Source organism: Mytilus edulis, chromosome 1 (genome assembly GCF_963676685.1).
Source record: "Mytilus edulis chromosome 1, xbMytEdul2.2, whole genome shotgun sequence".
NCBI classification, from domain to species: Eukaryota; Metazoa; Mollusca; class Bivalvia; order Mytilida; family Mytilidae; genus Mytilus; species Mytilus edulis.
In genome coordinates, this window is record NC_092344.1 from 15,581,655 (window position 1) to 15,596,661 (window position 15,007).

Sequence of the window (15,007 nt, forward strand, 5' to 3'; positions counted from 1 at the left end):
TTGAAAATTGTTTTGCATTTTTTTAATTTATCTTTTTAGGAGGGGTTGGTCGTGTTTTTCTTCAAGTGTACTTGTTTTAGCATAGTTGTTTTTCTTCTTTTTTTTAATGCTTTATCTATAATTTTGTATTTATTGCTTATTATCATGAAAGCATATTATCTTTATTATTTTGAAAAACACATTTTTTGTAGGCTCTTCACAAATTTTTATAATACTTTTTATTTTTTTTTAGCAAATAAAGCCAGAGAAAAAAGTGGATGGAAGTGGGAAAGCTGTAGAAAATTATTGGCCTGCTGCAAAAAGGGTAAGATTACATTTTCTGGAAATTAAAACCTTTCATGGATGATATCCCATTGAGGATAAATGTCAATGAAATGTTTAGGAAGTTTGTGAGATTATCAGTAGTCTATCAATGCATATTTTAGTTTTTCTAAGCATGTCAAAGAAATGGATATTAAAAGTTTATAATGTTGAAAATATGCTACAGTGGGGTGATATGAGTGAACTAATTTCTATGCTTGAATAAATTTCTGAACAACCATTAATACAATCATTTCTTTGGTTTGTAATTACTCAACAAAAGCTCATATTTATGGATTATCTTTGATCATCTCAATAAGATTGATTTTTTGACTTGAGCCGGAAATGCGAAAGTGAGAAAAACAATGGAGTTGAGTAGACCAATGATAATCTGTTTATTGCTATTTTACCTATGACGACGTTATTAATTTCATTGACAATGGGCATGTGCGTCATTAGCTTCTAGCGATAATTTTTCATATCACTCTACTGTGCTGAGAAAGGAAATTATCAGTCAGTAAGATCAAAGGAAAATTTCATTAAATAGTGATAAACATTAATATTTTTTCTAGATGCTGGGAGATATGAAGTTCTTAGATTCTTTAAAAGACTATGACAAAGATGACATTCCACCACCAGTAATGAAGAAAATTAGGGAAAGCTATATCAACAACCCAGATTTTGACCCACAAATCATCAAAAACGTATCATCAGCTTGTGAGGGTCTGTGTAAATGGGTCAAAGCAATGGAAAAATATGATAAAGTTATCAAGGTTAGTCATTAGAAAACATAAAAGAAGATGAATAAAACTTGGAACAAGTATAATCTCCTGATAATTTAAAATGAATAAAGTTGTCTACTGTGTACCAATAACTAATATGGGATACTAGTAAAAGTAAAAACTAGAATGAATACTATTTCATGTTTTTCACTAATGAATTTCAGAGGTCTTATAAGAATTGTGCTACAAGATGTTTCATTCAATAATACACTAGTGTAATAAATATAACACATCATAGGATAACATGAATTACCAAAAATTTTGGACAGATCAACCAAACACACCAACAACTGACTAGACTTTATTTCATAGCTATAATTCCACTTTCTTTGACCTTCATCTTCATTTCTTTAAATTATATGCCAACAAAGATTCTTATTCAAATCAGGTTGAAAAAAACTTAAGTCCAGCTGTTTCTTGGTCTGATTTAGGTTTTGCCTTATTAGGATACATTTTTTTGTACTGGTGTATAAATATTAGTAGAAAATTACACACTGGCTATTTCTATTCAGGCTTTTTCTTTTATTGACTCAGATTAATTTTAAGCTTTTACTTTATCAGGTTGTTGCCCCTAAAAAGAGGAGTTTAGAATCAGCTGAGGCTGTGTTAGGAACACAGATGGCAAAACTAGAGGAGAAGAGAGCAGAACTCAAGGCTGTTACTGATGAACTCAATGAATTGGAGGACAATCTGGCCAGTAATCAAAATGAAAAACAGGTAAAATAATGTACACACTTTTTAATATTCAAAATGTGTTCATACCTTTAGTAAGACACAATAGATGTATATAGCAGCAATACTCTGTAAATAAACCAGCTATCTAAGAAAGAGCTCTTTATTCCTGTAATGAGTAAAACTATGATTTTTATTTAAATGAATAGTATCATGCTAGAAAAGAGACCACAAAATCAGCAGTCTAGAAACTAAACAAAACATCATGTGTATAATTATGAATTTTTATTTCTAGAACCTAGAAGCCAATATTGAACTTACAAAAGTCAAAATAGACAGAGCAGAAAAATTAATAAGTGGACTTGGTGGTGAGAAGGAAAGATGGACAAAGGTAGTATTACTGTGTTAAAGTTCTTATGAATACTCTTAGATATGAAAATTCTGGTTTTGACGTTCTCTGGACATGACCATGTGTGAGGCATGAATGCACATTCATGTTATATCATTATTTAAGAAAAAGAACCAGGTATTTCAGTTTTTTTAAACATTGGGAACAGATTTTCATTGCATTTGCTTTTTTAGCTCACCTGTCCCGAAGGGACAAGTGAGCTTATGCCATCACTTGGCGTCCGTCGTCGTCCGTCGTCTGTCGTCGTCTGTCGTCGTCTGTCGTCGTAAACTATTTCAAGAATCTTCTCCTCTGAAACTACTGGGCCAAATACTTTCAAACTTTAACTGAATGTTCCTTATGGTATCTTATTTATAAATTGTATCCGAAGTTTTGATCTATCAACAAACATGGTCGCCATTGCTAAAAATAGAACAAAGGGTCAAATGCAGTTTTTGGCTTATAACTCAAAAACCAAAGCATTTAGAGCAAATCTGACATGGGTTATATTGTTTATCAGGTCAAGATCTATCTGCCCTGAAATTTTCAGATGAATCAGACAACCCGTTGTTGGGTTGCTGCCCCTGAATTGGTAATTTTAAGGAAATTTTGCTGTTTTTGGTTATTATCTTGAATATTATTATAGATAGAGATAAACTGTAAAAAGGAATAATGTTCAGCAAAGTAAGATTTACAAATAAGTCAACATGACGGAAATGGTCAGTTGACCCCTTTAGGAGTTATAGCCCTTTATAGTCAATTTTTAACCATTTTTGTAAATCTTAGTAATCTTTTACAAAAATCTTCTTCTCTAAAACTACTGGGCCAAATACTTCCAAACTTTAATTGAATGTTCCTTAGGGTATCTAGTTTGTAAATTGTATCCGAAGTTATGATCTATCAACAAACATGGTCGCCATTGCTAAAAATAGAACATAGGGGTCAAATGCAGTTTTTGGCTTATAACTCAAAAACCAAAGCATTTAGAGCAAATCTGACTTAGGTAATATTGTTTATCAGGTCAAGATCTATCTGCCCTGAAATTTTCAGATGAATCAGACAACCTGTTGTTGGGTTGCTGCCCCTGAATTGGTAATTTTAAGGAAATTTTGCTGTTTTTGGTTATTATCTTAAATATTATTATAGATAGAGATAAACTGTAAACAGGAATAATGTTCAGCAAAGTAAGATTTACAAATAAGTCAACATGACGGAAATGGTCAGTTGACCCCTTTAGGAGTTATTGCCCTTTATAGTCAATTTTTAACCATTTTTCGTAAATCTTAGTAATCTTTTACAAAAATCTTCTCCTCTGAAACTACTGGGCCAAATACTAAACTTTAACTGAATGTTCCTTAGGGTATCTAGTTTGTAAATTGTATCAGAAGTTGTGATCTGTCAACAAACATGGTCGCCATTGCTAAAAATAGAACATAGGGGTCAAATGCAGTTTTTGGCTTATAACTCAAAAACCAAAGCATTTAGAGCAAATCTGACATGGGATAATATTGTTTATCAGGTCAAGATCTATCTGCCCTGAAATTTTCAGATGAATCAGACAACCTGTTGTTGGGTTACTGCCCCTGAATTGGTAATTTTAAAGAAATTTTTCTGTTTTTGGTTATTATCTTGAATATTATTATAGATAGAGATAAACTGTAAACAGGAATAATGTTCAGCAAAGTAAGATTTACAAATAAGTCAACATGACGGAAATGGTCAGTTGACCCCTTTAGGAGTTATAGCCCTTTATAGTAAATTTTTAACCATTTTTCGTAAATCTTAGTAATCTTTTACAAAAATCTTCTCCTCTGAAACTACTGGGCCAAATACTTCCAAAGTTTAACTGAATGTTCCTTAGGGTATCTTGTTTGTAAATTGTATCCGAAGTTATGATCTATCAACAAACATGGTCGCCATTGCTAAAAATAGAACATAGGGGTCAAATGCAGTTTTTGGCTTATAACTCAAAAACCAAAGCATTTAGAGCAAATCTGATGTGAGTAATATTGTTTATCAGGTCAAGATCTATCTGCCCTGAAATTTTCAGATGAATCAGACAACCTGTTGTTGGGTTGCTGCCCCTGAATTGATAATTTTAAGGAAATTTTGCTGTTTTTGTTTATTATCTTGAATATAATTATAGATAGAAATAAACTGTAAACAGCAATAATGTTCAGCAAAGTAAGATCTTCAATTAAGTCAATTTGACCAAAATTGTCAATTGACCCCTTAAGGAGTTATTGCCCTTTAAAGACTTTTTTCACAATTTGTTCATCATGTTGACTTACTTTAAAAAATCTTCTCCTTTGAAACTGCTGTATCAATTTCAGCCAAACTTAGGCTAAATGAGTTTCAGAGTATCTAGTATAAATTTTATATTTTATTTCCTTGTATGTCAAGAAACATAGCTCCTATGGCTAAAATAGAACATAGGAGAAAATGATTATTTTTTTTGGCTTTTGAAGAAAATAGGACGATCCAAAAAACATTTAAATTGAAAAGACAAAATAATCATTGATGAGAGATTTATCCAAAAGAATTAAGGTGAGCGATTCAGGCTCTTGAGAGCCTCTTGTTTTAATTTCTAAGAATTTTATAAATTAATGTTATATGTACTTGAATATATAACCAGTTGCTATTGATATTGTGAAGAATAGTCTATTTATCTTGCATACTGAAAATTTGTATAATAGCATGTGTATTAGTTGATATAATTTTGTACTGATATATTTTTCTCTAATCTTTTTTCATTTTTATTCAACAGAATGTAGAAGATTTAACAGAGACGTATGACAACATTGTAGGAGATGTATTATTGTCAGCCAGTATTGTAGCTTACCTAGGTCCCTTCATCTTAGACTATAGACAGGTACGTAAAATATGGAGCTGTTATATGGTAACAGATAGTCATTTTATAGCCAGATTTAAAGAAATGTATGTCATGAAAATATTTGCTCTTGCAATTATATGTACCCTTCATCTCGTTAAAATAACAGAGATTGTTCATATCTTCTTGAGGAGACTAATGATCAAGTAGTCAAAGTATTTCATCTACAATGAGATTGAACCTAGCTCCTGGTGGGGTTGGTTCAACTCCCATCTTGCTTGACAAGGTTTGCCAGTTTTTCTCCTTGGATCTTATGTTTACTAGTTTATATTTACTTACTGTTTATTTTATAGGAATGTTTAAAAGAATGGTATACAATGTGTAAAGAGAGAAACATCCCTGTATCTGAAAACTTCTCCCTGCAGGCTAATCTTGGTAACCCTGTCAAAATTAGAGATTGGCAGATTGCTGGGCTGCCAGTGGACAAGTAAGTAAATCATGTACTCTGAATTCATTTATTTTCATGGGTAACAATTTTCGTAGATAAAGAAAAAAATTCATGGATATTTGATTTTGTGGTTTTGCCAATGTCTGCTTACAACAAACTTATAGATAATGTTTAATTGTTGAACATTTAAATTTGTGGTGGATCTCTACCTATGAAATACACTAAAATTGGTACCCCACGAATAATAATAAATCCACAGTATAGACCTAACACTTTTTTAGGGGTTCGTTCACATTCAACCCTAAATTTTGTGAAACTTGACTTATTAATGTTAGATTACAATCACCTTTGAACTGGCTTGAAAACTGTGCTGTCAGAATTTAAGAAAATGGGATGGTCTTTATTGTTTTGTAATGAAAAACAAACAAGGAAGAAACAAAGTGAACTAACCTCTCAATTTAGACTTGAAATAGTAAGAATTTAAATAAAAATTATAAAATAAAAGATATGACATGAAATCATTACATGCACAGCAAAAACAAACACCAAGCTAAAGAACCTTTTATTGCTGTTCTTCATCTCAAAGTCACAGAAAGGTCTATAAAACTACCAAAAACACTCACCTCACTGCAAGCTAAAGTCAGCCCCTAGAACCAGTTTTAGTGGAGTGATTGAAAACTAAAGAAACTTACTCAGAATTAATTATTTTAGAGAATATTGCATAAAAGCCCATCTCTACAATAAATCTCTTTTTTGAAAAGATACAAGCAATAAAATAACTTTGAAATTAAACCTGAGTTGTAGAATTGTATTCTTGTTGAGGAACACTAAAGGTGGCTGGGGTGTCTTCCTCCATCTTGGACTTGATGTAATTCATGTGTAAGAATTTTGATGTAAATATAGAAAATTAGGTATTTTATCATATTTACAGCTGTAATTTCTAAAAAAAGACACCATATTTGTGTTTGATTCATATTTTTCAACTTTGCAAAAAAAGGGGAGATAACTGAAATAGTAGTAGATAACTCAAATAAAGTAATTTTTAATAGAAAGTGTTGTGACTTTAACTATTTCAATATGTAGCAAGAAAACAAATTCAGTGACCCCATTTTTGTCTTTTTTTTATCTTAAAATTCTATCATTTTGGCTTTCTTTTTGTCACACAAAATTGGATTTTCCATGCATAATCTATACAAAATCTGAAATGTTGCACAACCTGTAGAGTGAAAAAAGGTCTGATGACCTATACTTATTATTACATTTTTGAAAAACCATGATGAAAATTTCATTTTGACAAATTATTAAAAAATTCTGTGGATATTAGACGCCCCAGCCACCTTAAAAGAGTTCTTCAAATCGCAATTATCACAATGGCAAATGATATTTTAGTTTTTAGACTAACATGTAATCATTATTGAACCTTTCAGCTACTCTTTAGAGAATGCCCTAGTCGTGATGAATGCCAACAGATGGCCACTAATGATAGATCCACAAGGCCAAGCTAATAAATGGATCAAAAACATGGAGAAATTGAATAAATTAGAAGTTATCAAATTATCAGATCCGAACTACAGCAGACAATTAGAAAATTGTGTACAGGTATATCAATTAAATGAGTATGAAATGGAAAATGCACCAACCCAAATAAACATATGCTTTTCCTCAATGTATATAAAAAAAAAAAGAAGATGTGGTATGCTTACCAATGAGACAACTCTCCACAAAAGACCAATGACACAGAAATTAACAACTATAGGTCACCGTACGGCTTTCAACAATGAGTGAAGTCCATACCACATAATCTGCTATAAAAGGCCAGAAGTGTAAAACAATTCAAACCAGAAAACTAACAGCCTAATTTATATACAAAAAATGAACTAAAAACAAATATTTAGAAAAACAAGGTTGTTCTAAAAGATTAACCTCAAAAGAATAGATATGACCAACAGATCCAACAAGTTTTTTTTCTTTATTATTGCTTATAAAACTGAGATCAACAAAATTGAAAGTACAATGTACTACCTTTTAGTTTTATGATTGTGACTCAATCTCATGTCTGTTTAAATGTTTAATGTCTTAATGTTATCATTGACTGTTGCAGTTTGGGAACCCCTGCCTATTGGAGAATGTTGGAGAGGAGTTAGATCCTATACTGGACCCTGTCTTATTAAAGCAAACATTTAAACAGGTAAAAGTTATTTATTTAATCGTCTCATTGGCTTTCTGTGCTGTTATGAATTGTGTTTGCTGTTATTGCAAAATGAATTTATGACAGGAAACATTGAGAAACACATTCTTCTTGACTAATGGTTTTTGAAACAAATATTTTATTTGGCATGTAATGTAAAAAAATTATCAGTATATTTCAAATGATGATCTATTTTATCATTTATTCCCTAATTTTTACAATTATCAAACATTCTTTTTTTTTTTGTATTTTCAATTTGTATTAAAGTATTTGTCACAAGCTGTATTGTGCTTTTTTGAAAATGATATAGCATATATAAAATTATGCCTAGCCTGTAATAACAATGAAAACAGGAAATTTGGATAACTCCCTTAAGATTAAATATTTGATTCTTATACAAAGCCTTTTATCATTTTAGAACAACATGGATTATATCAGAGTTGGAGATAATATCATAGAATACAGCAAAGATTTTAAATTCTATATAACAACTAGGTTACGGAATCCTCATTATCTTCCTGAAGTGTCAGTCAAGGTAAGACTATAACAACTAGGTTACAAAATCCTCATTATCTTCCTGAAGTGTCAGTCAATGTAAGACTATAACAACTAGGTTACAAAATCCTCATTATCTTCCTGAAGTGTCAGTCAAGGTAAGACTATAACAACTAGGTTACTGAATCCTCATTATCTTCCTGAAGTGTCAGTCAAGGTAAGACTATAACAACTAGGTTACAGAATCCTCATTATCTTCCTGAAGTGTCAGTCAAGGTACGACTATAACAACTAGGTTACGGAATCCTCATTATCTTCCTGAAGTGTCAGTCAAGGTACGACTATAACATCTAGGTTACGGAATCCTCATTATCTTCCTGAAGTGTCAGTCAAGGTACGACTATAACAACTAGGTTACGGAATCCTCATTATCTTCCTGAAGTGTCAGTCAAGGTAAGATTATAACAACTAGGTTACAGAATCCTCATTATCTTCCTGAAATGTCTGTCAAGGTATGATTTTAAATTCTATATAACAATTAGGTTACAGAATCCTCATTTATCTTCCTGAAGTGTCAGTCAAGGTAAAACTTTAAAAAAAAAAGTAGCTCTATGTACTAAAGCTTCTCATAGGTATAAAAATAAAGATTTCTGAAAACAACTTATTAGAAGGCTTTTATTTCATATGTTGTAATGCCTTCAAAAATTTTGTTTTATTTTGGATTCAGCAGCTTCATATTTGCAAATAGATTATTTTGGTATATAGTTCAAAATCTCTCTTGTACATTTGTTGAAATGATTGTTCACCATGCTGAAAGTGAAATGCTGCTGCTGTTAAATGATATCTTAAAAAAAGTTCAAAAAACCTTTTGTCTAGATTTTGTGAGTAAACAGTATGACATTACTTTGATGTACAAAATGTTTGAAGATTTTTTCTATATTACAGGTGACATTAATCAACTTCATGATAACACTGTTAGGATTAGAAGATCAGTTGTTAGGAATTGTGGCTGCTAAAGAAAAACCAGCCTTAGAAGAAAAGAAAAATGAACTTATTATGGAAAGTGCCAAAAATAAACGACAACTCAAAGAAATTGAAGATAAAATATTGGAAGTGCTTTCATCATCTGAGGTTAAATTATATGAATTGTTAATAAATTTCAGTTAAAAAATATAAAAAGAGAAATGAAAGAAGTATGTATTAATGATGACGAGAGTACAGTAAATTATATGAAGAAAACTTAAGCTCTGACAAATGGACTTAAACATAAGACATGTGACTTGGATTATAGCTCGCCATGGTGATAGGGCAATATAAAGTGTAACCCTTGTCTGTCTAAATTCCAAAATGTGTTTACATTCTCTTACTTAAGTTTGCCTTAAGTTCTGTTTCTTACAGTGAGATGCTTATAGGTGTTACTGTAAAATTTTACCTATAGCTCAACCTGTTTTTAATATTGTCAACACAATAAGGACATTTAAATTGACCAGTTGGTATTGTTAGATTTAAATCTACCTTGATGCTACCTGTAAAAAAATTTATTCACCTAACCAAAAGTTTCAGCATGCTTTTTTCCTGAACTTTTTTTTACCTAGGATTATTCTATTGAGAGATTTTTATTTTACTGTCATTCAAAATCTTATGAGTGATCAAGCCAAACAAGAATGACTTTATCATATATTTTATTTTCTTGCAGTTAATTCAAAATTGCATGACCTAAAATGCACTACATTTCATCTAAATGTTTGCATAGCCACTACTAGCAGTGTTTAATACCCCAAATAATCCAGTCGTAATATTTCACTCACTTTAATGAAACCTCAAAATCATATTTGAATAAACAATTTCATTTATTATTTTACACTAATATTTGACATCTCATCCAGAATTCCAAAGATTTTAAATAATTCCCAATTTTATTCATTTTTCACTACTTCACTAGATTTTTTTCTGAATCCATAGTATGAATTCTGATTAACTTCCAATGATATACATCCTAATTTAACAGGTGCAGAATCTATACATAATTCAGAATCATTTCCATTACTATATTCCAAATAGTTATCCTCACTTATATTTTGTAAAATTTTATTTATATTTTTACTGTATATCACCTGATTTTAATATATCCACAGTAAACATTTTATTTCATTTCCTATAATAAATTCCCAAATCAAACAATATTTGATTCAGAATTTTATAATGACTATTAACAATTTCACATTCACTTAAAACATTTCCTCATGTTAGGAATATTTTAGAATATTTTACTTTCATTTTTCACTTTATCACTAGATTTGACTATATCCACTGCATTACTTCAACATTTTATTTCATTTCCTATAATAATTTCCAAATCAAACAATATTTGATTCAGAATTTTATAATGACTATTTCCAATTTCACATTCACTTTTAAAAAACATTTCCTCACGTTAGGAATATTTTAGAATATTTTACTTTTATTTTTCACTTTATCACTAGATTAGACTATATCCACTGCATTACTTCAACATTTTATTTCATTTCCAAGATCCCATTTAAATAGGGAATCATCTTAAATTTGTAATAGATCCCAAAATTAATAATGAATATTTCAAAAATTACATTTAAAGCCACAGAAACATGTTGGATGAACACACACTATATCTCCTACTTGAATTCCAGTTTTGAAATTTTTAAATCTTTAACATAACTAAATCCCATCGTATGAAAAATTGAATTTCCTTTAGTGAACACAGCATTTTATGCACAAAACTCCCACTAATATAATAGATTTCAAATAAAAAACACATCAAGGTATACTCCAAAATTATTTTGAATTTTATATGTACAACATCATATGTAAGCCCCACAAAACGGTTTGAATGAATTATTTCCTCCTTGATGTCCTTCATGACAATAAAATCTTGAAAGAAACACATCACATTTTAAGAAGCAAAATTGCTATAAAAAGTCTGAGTAGTGAATTCAAATAAAATAAATCCAATATTGTACACACAATGACACCAAAAGATTTAAAATATTGCAAATAATAATCCAAAATGAGAATCTTGAAGGGTCATGTGAAGAAAAGAACAACATATCCCTCTGAAAATTTAAACTGTAAACACCTGATAAGCTATTTCTTGTTTCACTGGCAGCTGGACAATACTATGTATAAGGGTTGGAATTTTAAAGAAGCATTTTGGTGTAAAAACAGTTTAAATTTTCAAACAAATTACAGTGACTTGACTGTAAGTGTTGCTATCCACCAATTGCAATTCATTCAAAATTTTGACCAAATTGCAATTTGTTTTATTAAACCAAATTGTTCAACTGGTCAGAAATTTGAACCAACTGCTGTAGAAAACCACAGTCAAGACTGAAAGTGCAAGGTGATAAAATAAAACATACTTACAATCCTATAAGACTTTAACTCCACTTTATTGATGGTATTTTTAAATCAGTCTATCAATCTGTATAGTTATATTATAGCCATTACCATACTAAAGGTGAACTGTTTTATTTGTAATTGCTATAAAAATGTCCAAACTAAGCTTTTATATAGTTTTTCTTTCGAAAAGTATTCTATATTCATAAGAATCACACATTATGTGAATAAAAACATTTCATATTCAGTAAAATATTTGTGAAATTGCAATATGTTTGTAGGAAGGGGAGATAATCTTTTTTGGTTTCAAAAAATCTTTATTCAAAAGAATAGTATTTTAGGTTATCTCCACAAGGAAACTTATCAATAGCATATTGTTATTTCACACATATTTTACTGAATATATGATGTATTATTTTAAATGATATATGATTCTTATAAATATAAAATCCTTTTTATTTTTAATTGCTATAAAAATGTCCAAACTAAGCTTTTATATAGTTTTTCTTTCAAAAAGGATTTTATATTTATAAGAATCATATATCATTTAAAATAATACATCATATATTCAGTAAAATATGTGGAGATAACCTAAAATACTATTCTTTTGAATAAAGATTTTTTGAAACCAAAAAAGATTATCTCCCCTTCCTACAAACATATTGCAATTTCACAAATATTTTACTGAATATGAAATGTTTTTATTCACATAATGTGTGATTCTTATGAATATAGAATACTTTTTGAAAGAAAAACTATATAAAAGCTTAGTTTGGACATTTTTATAGCAATTAAAAATAAAACAGTTCACCTTTAGTATGGTAATGGCTATAATATAACTATACAGATTGATAGACTGATTTAGTAATACCATCAATAAAGTGGAGTTAAAGTCTTATAGGATTGTAAGTATATTTTATTTTATCACCTTGCACTTTCACATTTTGACTGAACAATTTGTTCAATATTCTGACCAGTTGAACAATTTGATTTTATAAAACAAATTGCAATTTGGTCAAAATTTTGAATGAGTTGCAATTGGTGGATAGCAACACTAACAGTCAAGTCACTGTAATACATATTTATTTTAATCTTTTACTGATTTAGAATTTTAGGTAAAAAATAGATAAATCATATATATCAGGGATTTAAAACAATGAAAACCAAAACTATTTTCTTCCCTATCAATTTTTAATAGAATAATCCTAGGTAAGAAAATCTTCAGGAAAAAAGCATGCTGAAACTTTGGGTTAGGTGAATAAAAATCTGTACAGGTTGAATCAAGGTATATTTTAAATCTAACAATACCAACTGGTCAATTTAAATGTCCCTATTGTGTTGACAATTTTAAAAACAGGTTGAGCTATAGGTAAAATTTTACAGTAACACCTATAAGCATCTCACTGTAATAACATTATAAGGCATCTATACAATGGACACATTCTCCATTTATTTTATTATTGGTTAAGAAGATATAATTTTGACTGAATTCAGTATTTGAATATTCACTGTAAACAGATGACTCCTTTTTGAGATTTAAATATTCTTGTGTATGCATTTTCAGGGTAATATATTGGATGACGAAAGTGCTATTGAGATATTGTCTTCCAGTAAAGTCTTGTCACAAGAAATATCAGAGAAACAGGAAATAGCTTCTGTCACTGAAGAAGAAATTGACAAAGTCAGAGATGGTTATAAACCTGTAAGTCAGTAGTATTATCTGAAACAACTGCGAAATTTTGGACCTAATTTGAATTTAATAGATTACTTCTTATAGTGGGAACAATCTTGCATGTACTTTTAATCATCAGTCAAAGTTTGAAATATCATTCAAAACAAATCAAATTCTGATTTCGATAGATTTAATTAATGCTTGATTGAATTTGTTTAGTGATGGTCACAAATAAGGGAAATACATTGGAACTTATTGTTGATAAGTAAAGTAGCAAGAAAAGGGAATGTGTGCTCCAATGATTTATTTTCCAGAGAAAAAAGACCAATAAAAATAATTTTATAGAATGAAATTCAAAACAGTGTGGCTGTGGCCATTGATTGACACATGAAATTCATCCATTGACTGGGACAATTTACGTGAACGTTTGTCTGTAACGACCACTGTTCACGACGTACCTACGATAGACATTTAAACTGTGGGGTCACCAAAGGTTTCTTAACGTCTTTAATTATAAAATAATTCGAAAAATTAATCAGGAATAACCTTTAAGTTTTGATTTATATAATTGATATAAATCAAAACATCGTGTTATTTCTGATTAATTTTTCGAATGACTTTATTAAGGTGTTGAGAACCTTTGGTGACCCCATAGTTTAAGTGTTTTTAAAAAGTACATAGTGAACAGTGGTCGTTACAAACAAACGTTCACCTAAATTGTCCCAGTCAATGGATGAATTTCATGTGTCAATCAATGGCCACAGCCACACTGTTTTGAATTTCATTCTAATTTTATTTATAAATTTTTTCGTTTTGCAGGTTGCGAAACATGGCAGTATATTATTTTTTGTGATACAAGACTTAGCCAACATTGACCCTATGTACCAATATTCACTTTCATGGTTTATTAATCTGTATATTCAGGTAAGATTTTTTTTCAATGCATATTCAGGTTAGGATGTCTTTCATAAACTTGCCAACATTAATCAAATTTATATCTTGTACATTATTGAACCATATGATGAATTTACAATACAACTCTGGTAGGTTCAAAATTAATTATATAGGGCTAAACATATCAGAATTAAAGTAATTGATATTTTATAATGAGTATTTTTATGTTGTCATGTTCCACAACTGTTTCAGGTTAGGGTAAAGGTTGGCGCCTTTTAAAATGTTTAAAACTGCTGCATTTGTATGCACTTGTCCTTAGTCAGGAGCCTGGGGTTCAGTGGTTGTCGTTTGTTGAAGTGGTTCATTAGTGTTTCTTGCTTATGTTTTTGTTGAGTCTGCGACTTTTGTCGCAGAAAGCTCGACATAGGGATAGTGATCCTACGGTGGCGGCGGCGTTAGCTAACTTCTTAAAAGCTTCATATTTTAGAAGGTGGAAGACCTGGATGCTTCATACTTTGTATATGGATGCCTCATGTTATGAAGTTTCTGTTAGTCACATGTCCAATGTCATTGACCTCATTTTCATGGTTCAGTGACTACTTGAAAAAAAAGTTGAGATTTTTTGTAATGTTAAATTCTCTCTTATTATAAGTAATAGGATAACTATATTTGATATGTGCGTACCTTGCAAGGTCCTTATGCCCGTCAGACAGTTTTCACTTTACCTCGACCTCATTTCATGGATCAGTGAACAAGGTTAAGTTTTGGTGGTCAAGTCCATATCTCAGATACTATAAGCAATAGGTCTTGTATATTCAGTGTATGGAAGGACTGTAAGGTGAACATGTCCAACTGGCAGGTGTCATCTGACCTTGACCTCATTTTCATGGTTCAGCGGTTATAGTAAAGTTTTTGTGTTTTGGTCTGTTTTTCTTATACTGTATGCAATAGGTCTACTATATTTGG

The 15,007-nt window shown here is 30.3% G+C and overlaps 1 protein-coding gene across 1 annotated transcript in view; it reads left to right on the forward strand.

Moving 5' to 3' along the window:
* The window catches only part of LOC139510780 (dynein axonemal heavy chain 3-like), a 130,466-nt gene that overhangs the window by 89,024 nt on the left and 26,435 nt on the right, over positions 1-15,007 (forward strand). The window contains exons 60-71 of the mRNA XM_071297313.1: positions 233-304; positions 873-1,073; positions 1,644-1,799; positions 2,050-2,145; positions 4,910-5,014; positions 5,326-5,459; positions 6,848-7,019; positions 7,522-7,608; positions 8,027-8,143; positions 9,049-9,234; positions 13,040-13,177; positions 13,967-14,071. Of these exons, the coding sequence (XP_071153414.1) occupies positions 233-304; positions 873-1,073; positions 1,644-1,799; positions 2,050-2,145; positions 4,910-5,014; positions 5,326-5,459; positions 6,848-7,019; positions 7,522-7,608; positions 8,027-8,143; positions 9,049-9,234; positions 13,040-13,177; positions 13,967-14,071 (1,569 nt within the window). The remainder of the gene's footprint in view (positions 1-232; positions 305-872; positions 1,074-1,643; positions 1,800-2,049; positions 2,146-4,909; positions 5,015-5,325; positions 5,460-6,847; positions 7,020-7,521; positions 7,609-8,026; positions 8,144-9,048; positions 9,235-13,039; positions 13,178-13,966; positions 14,072-15,007) is intronic.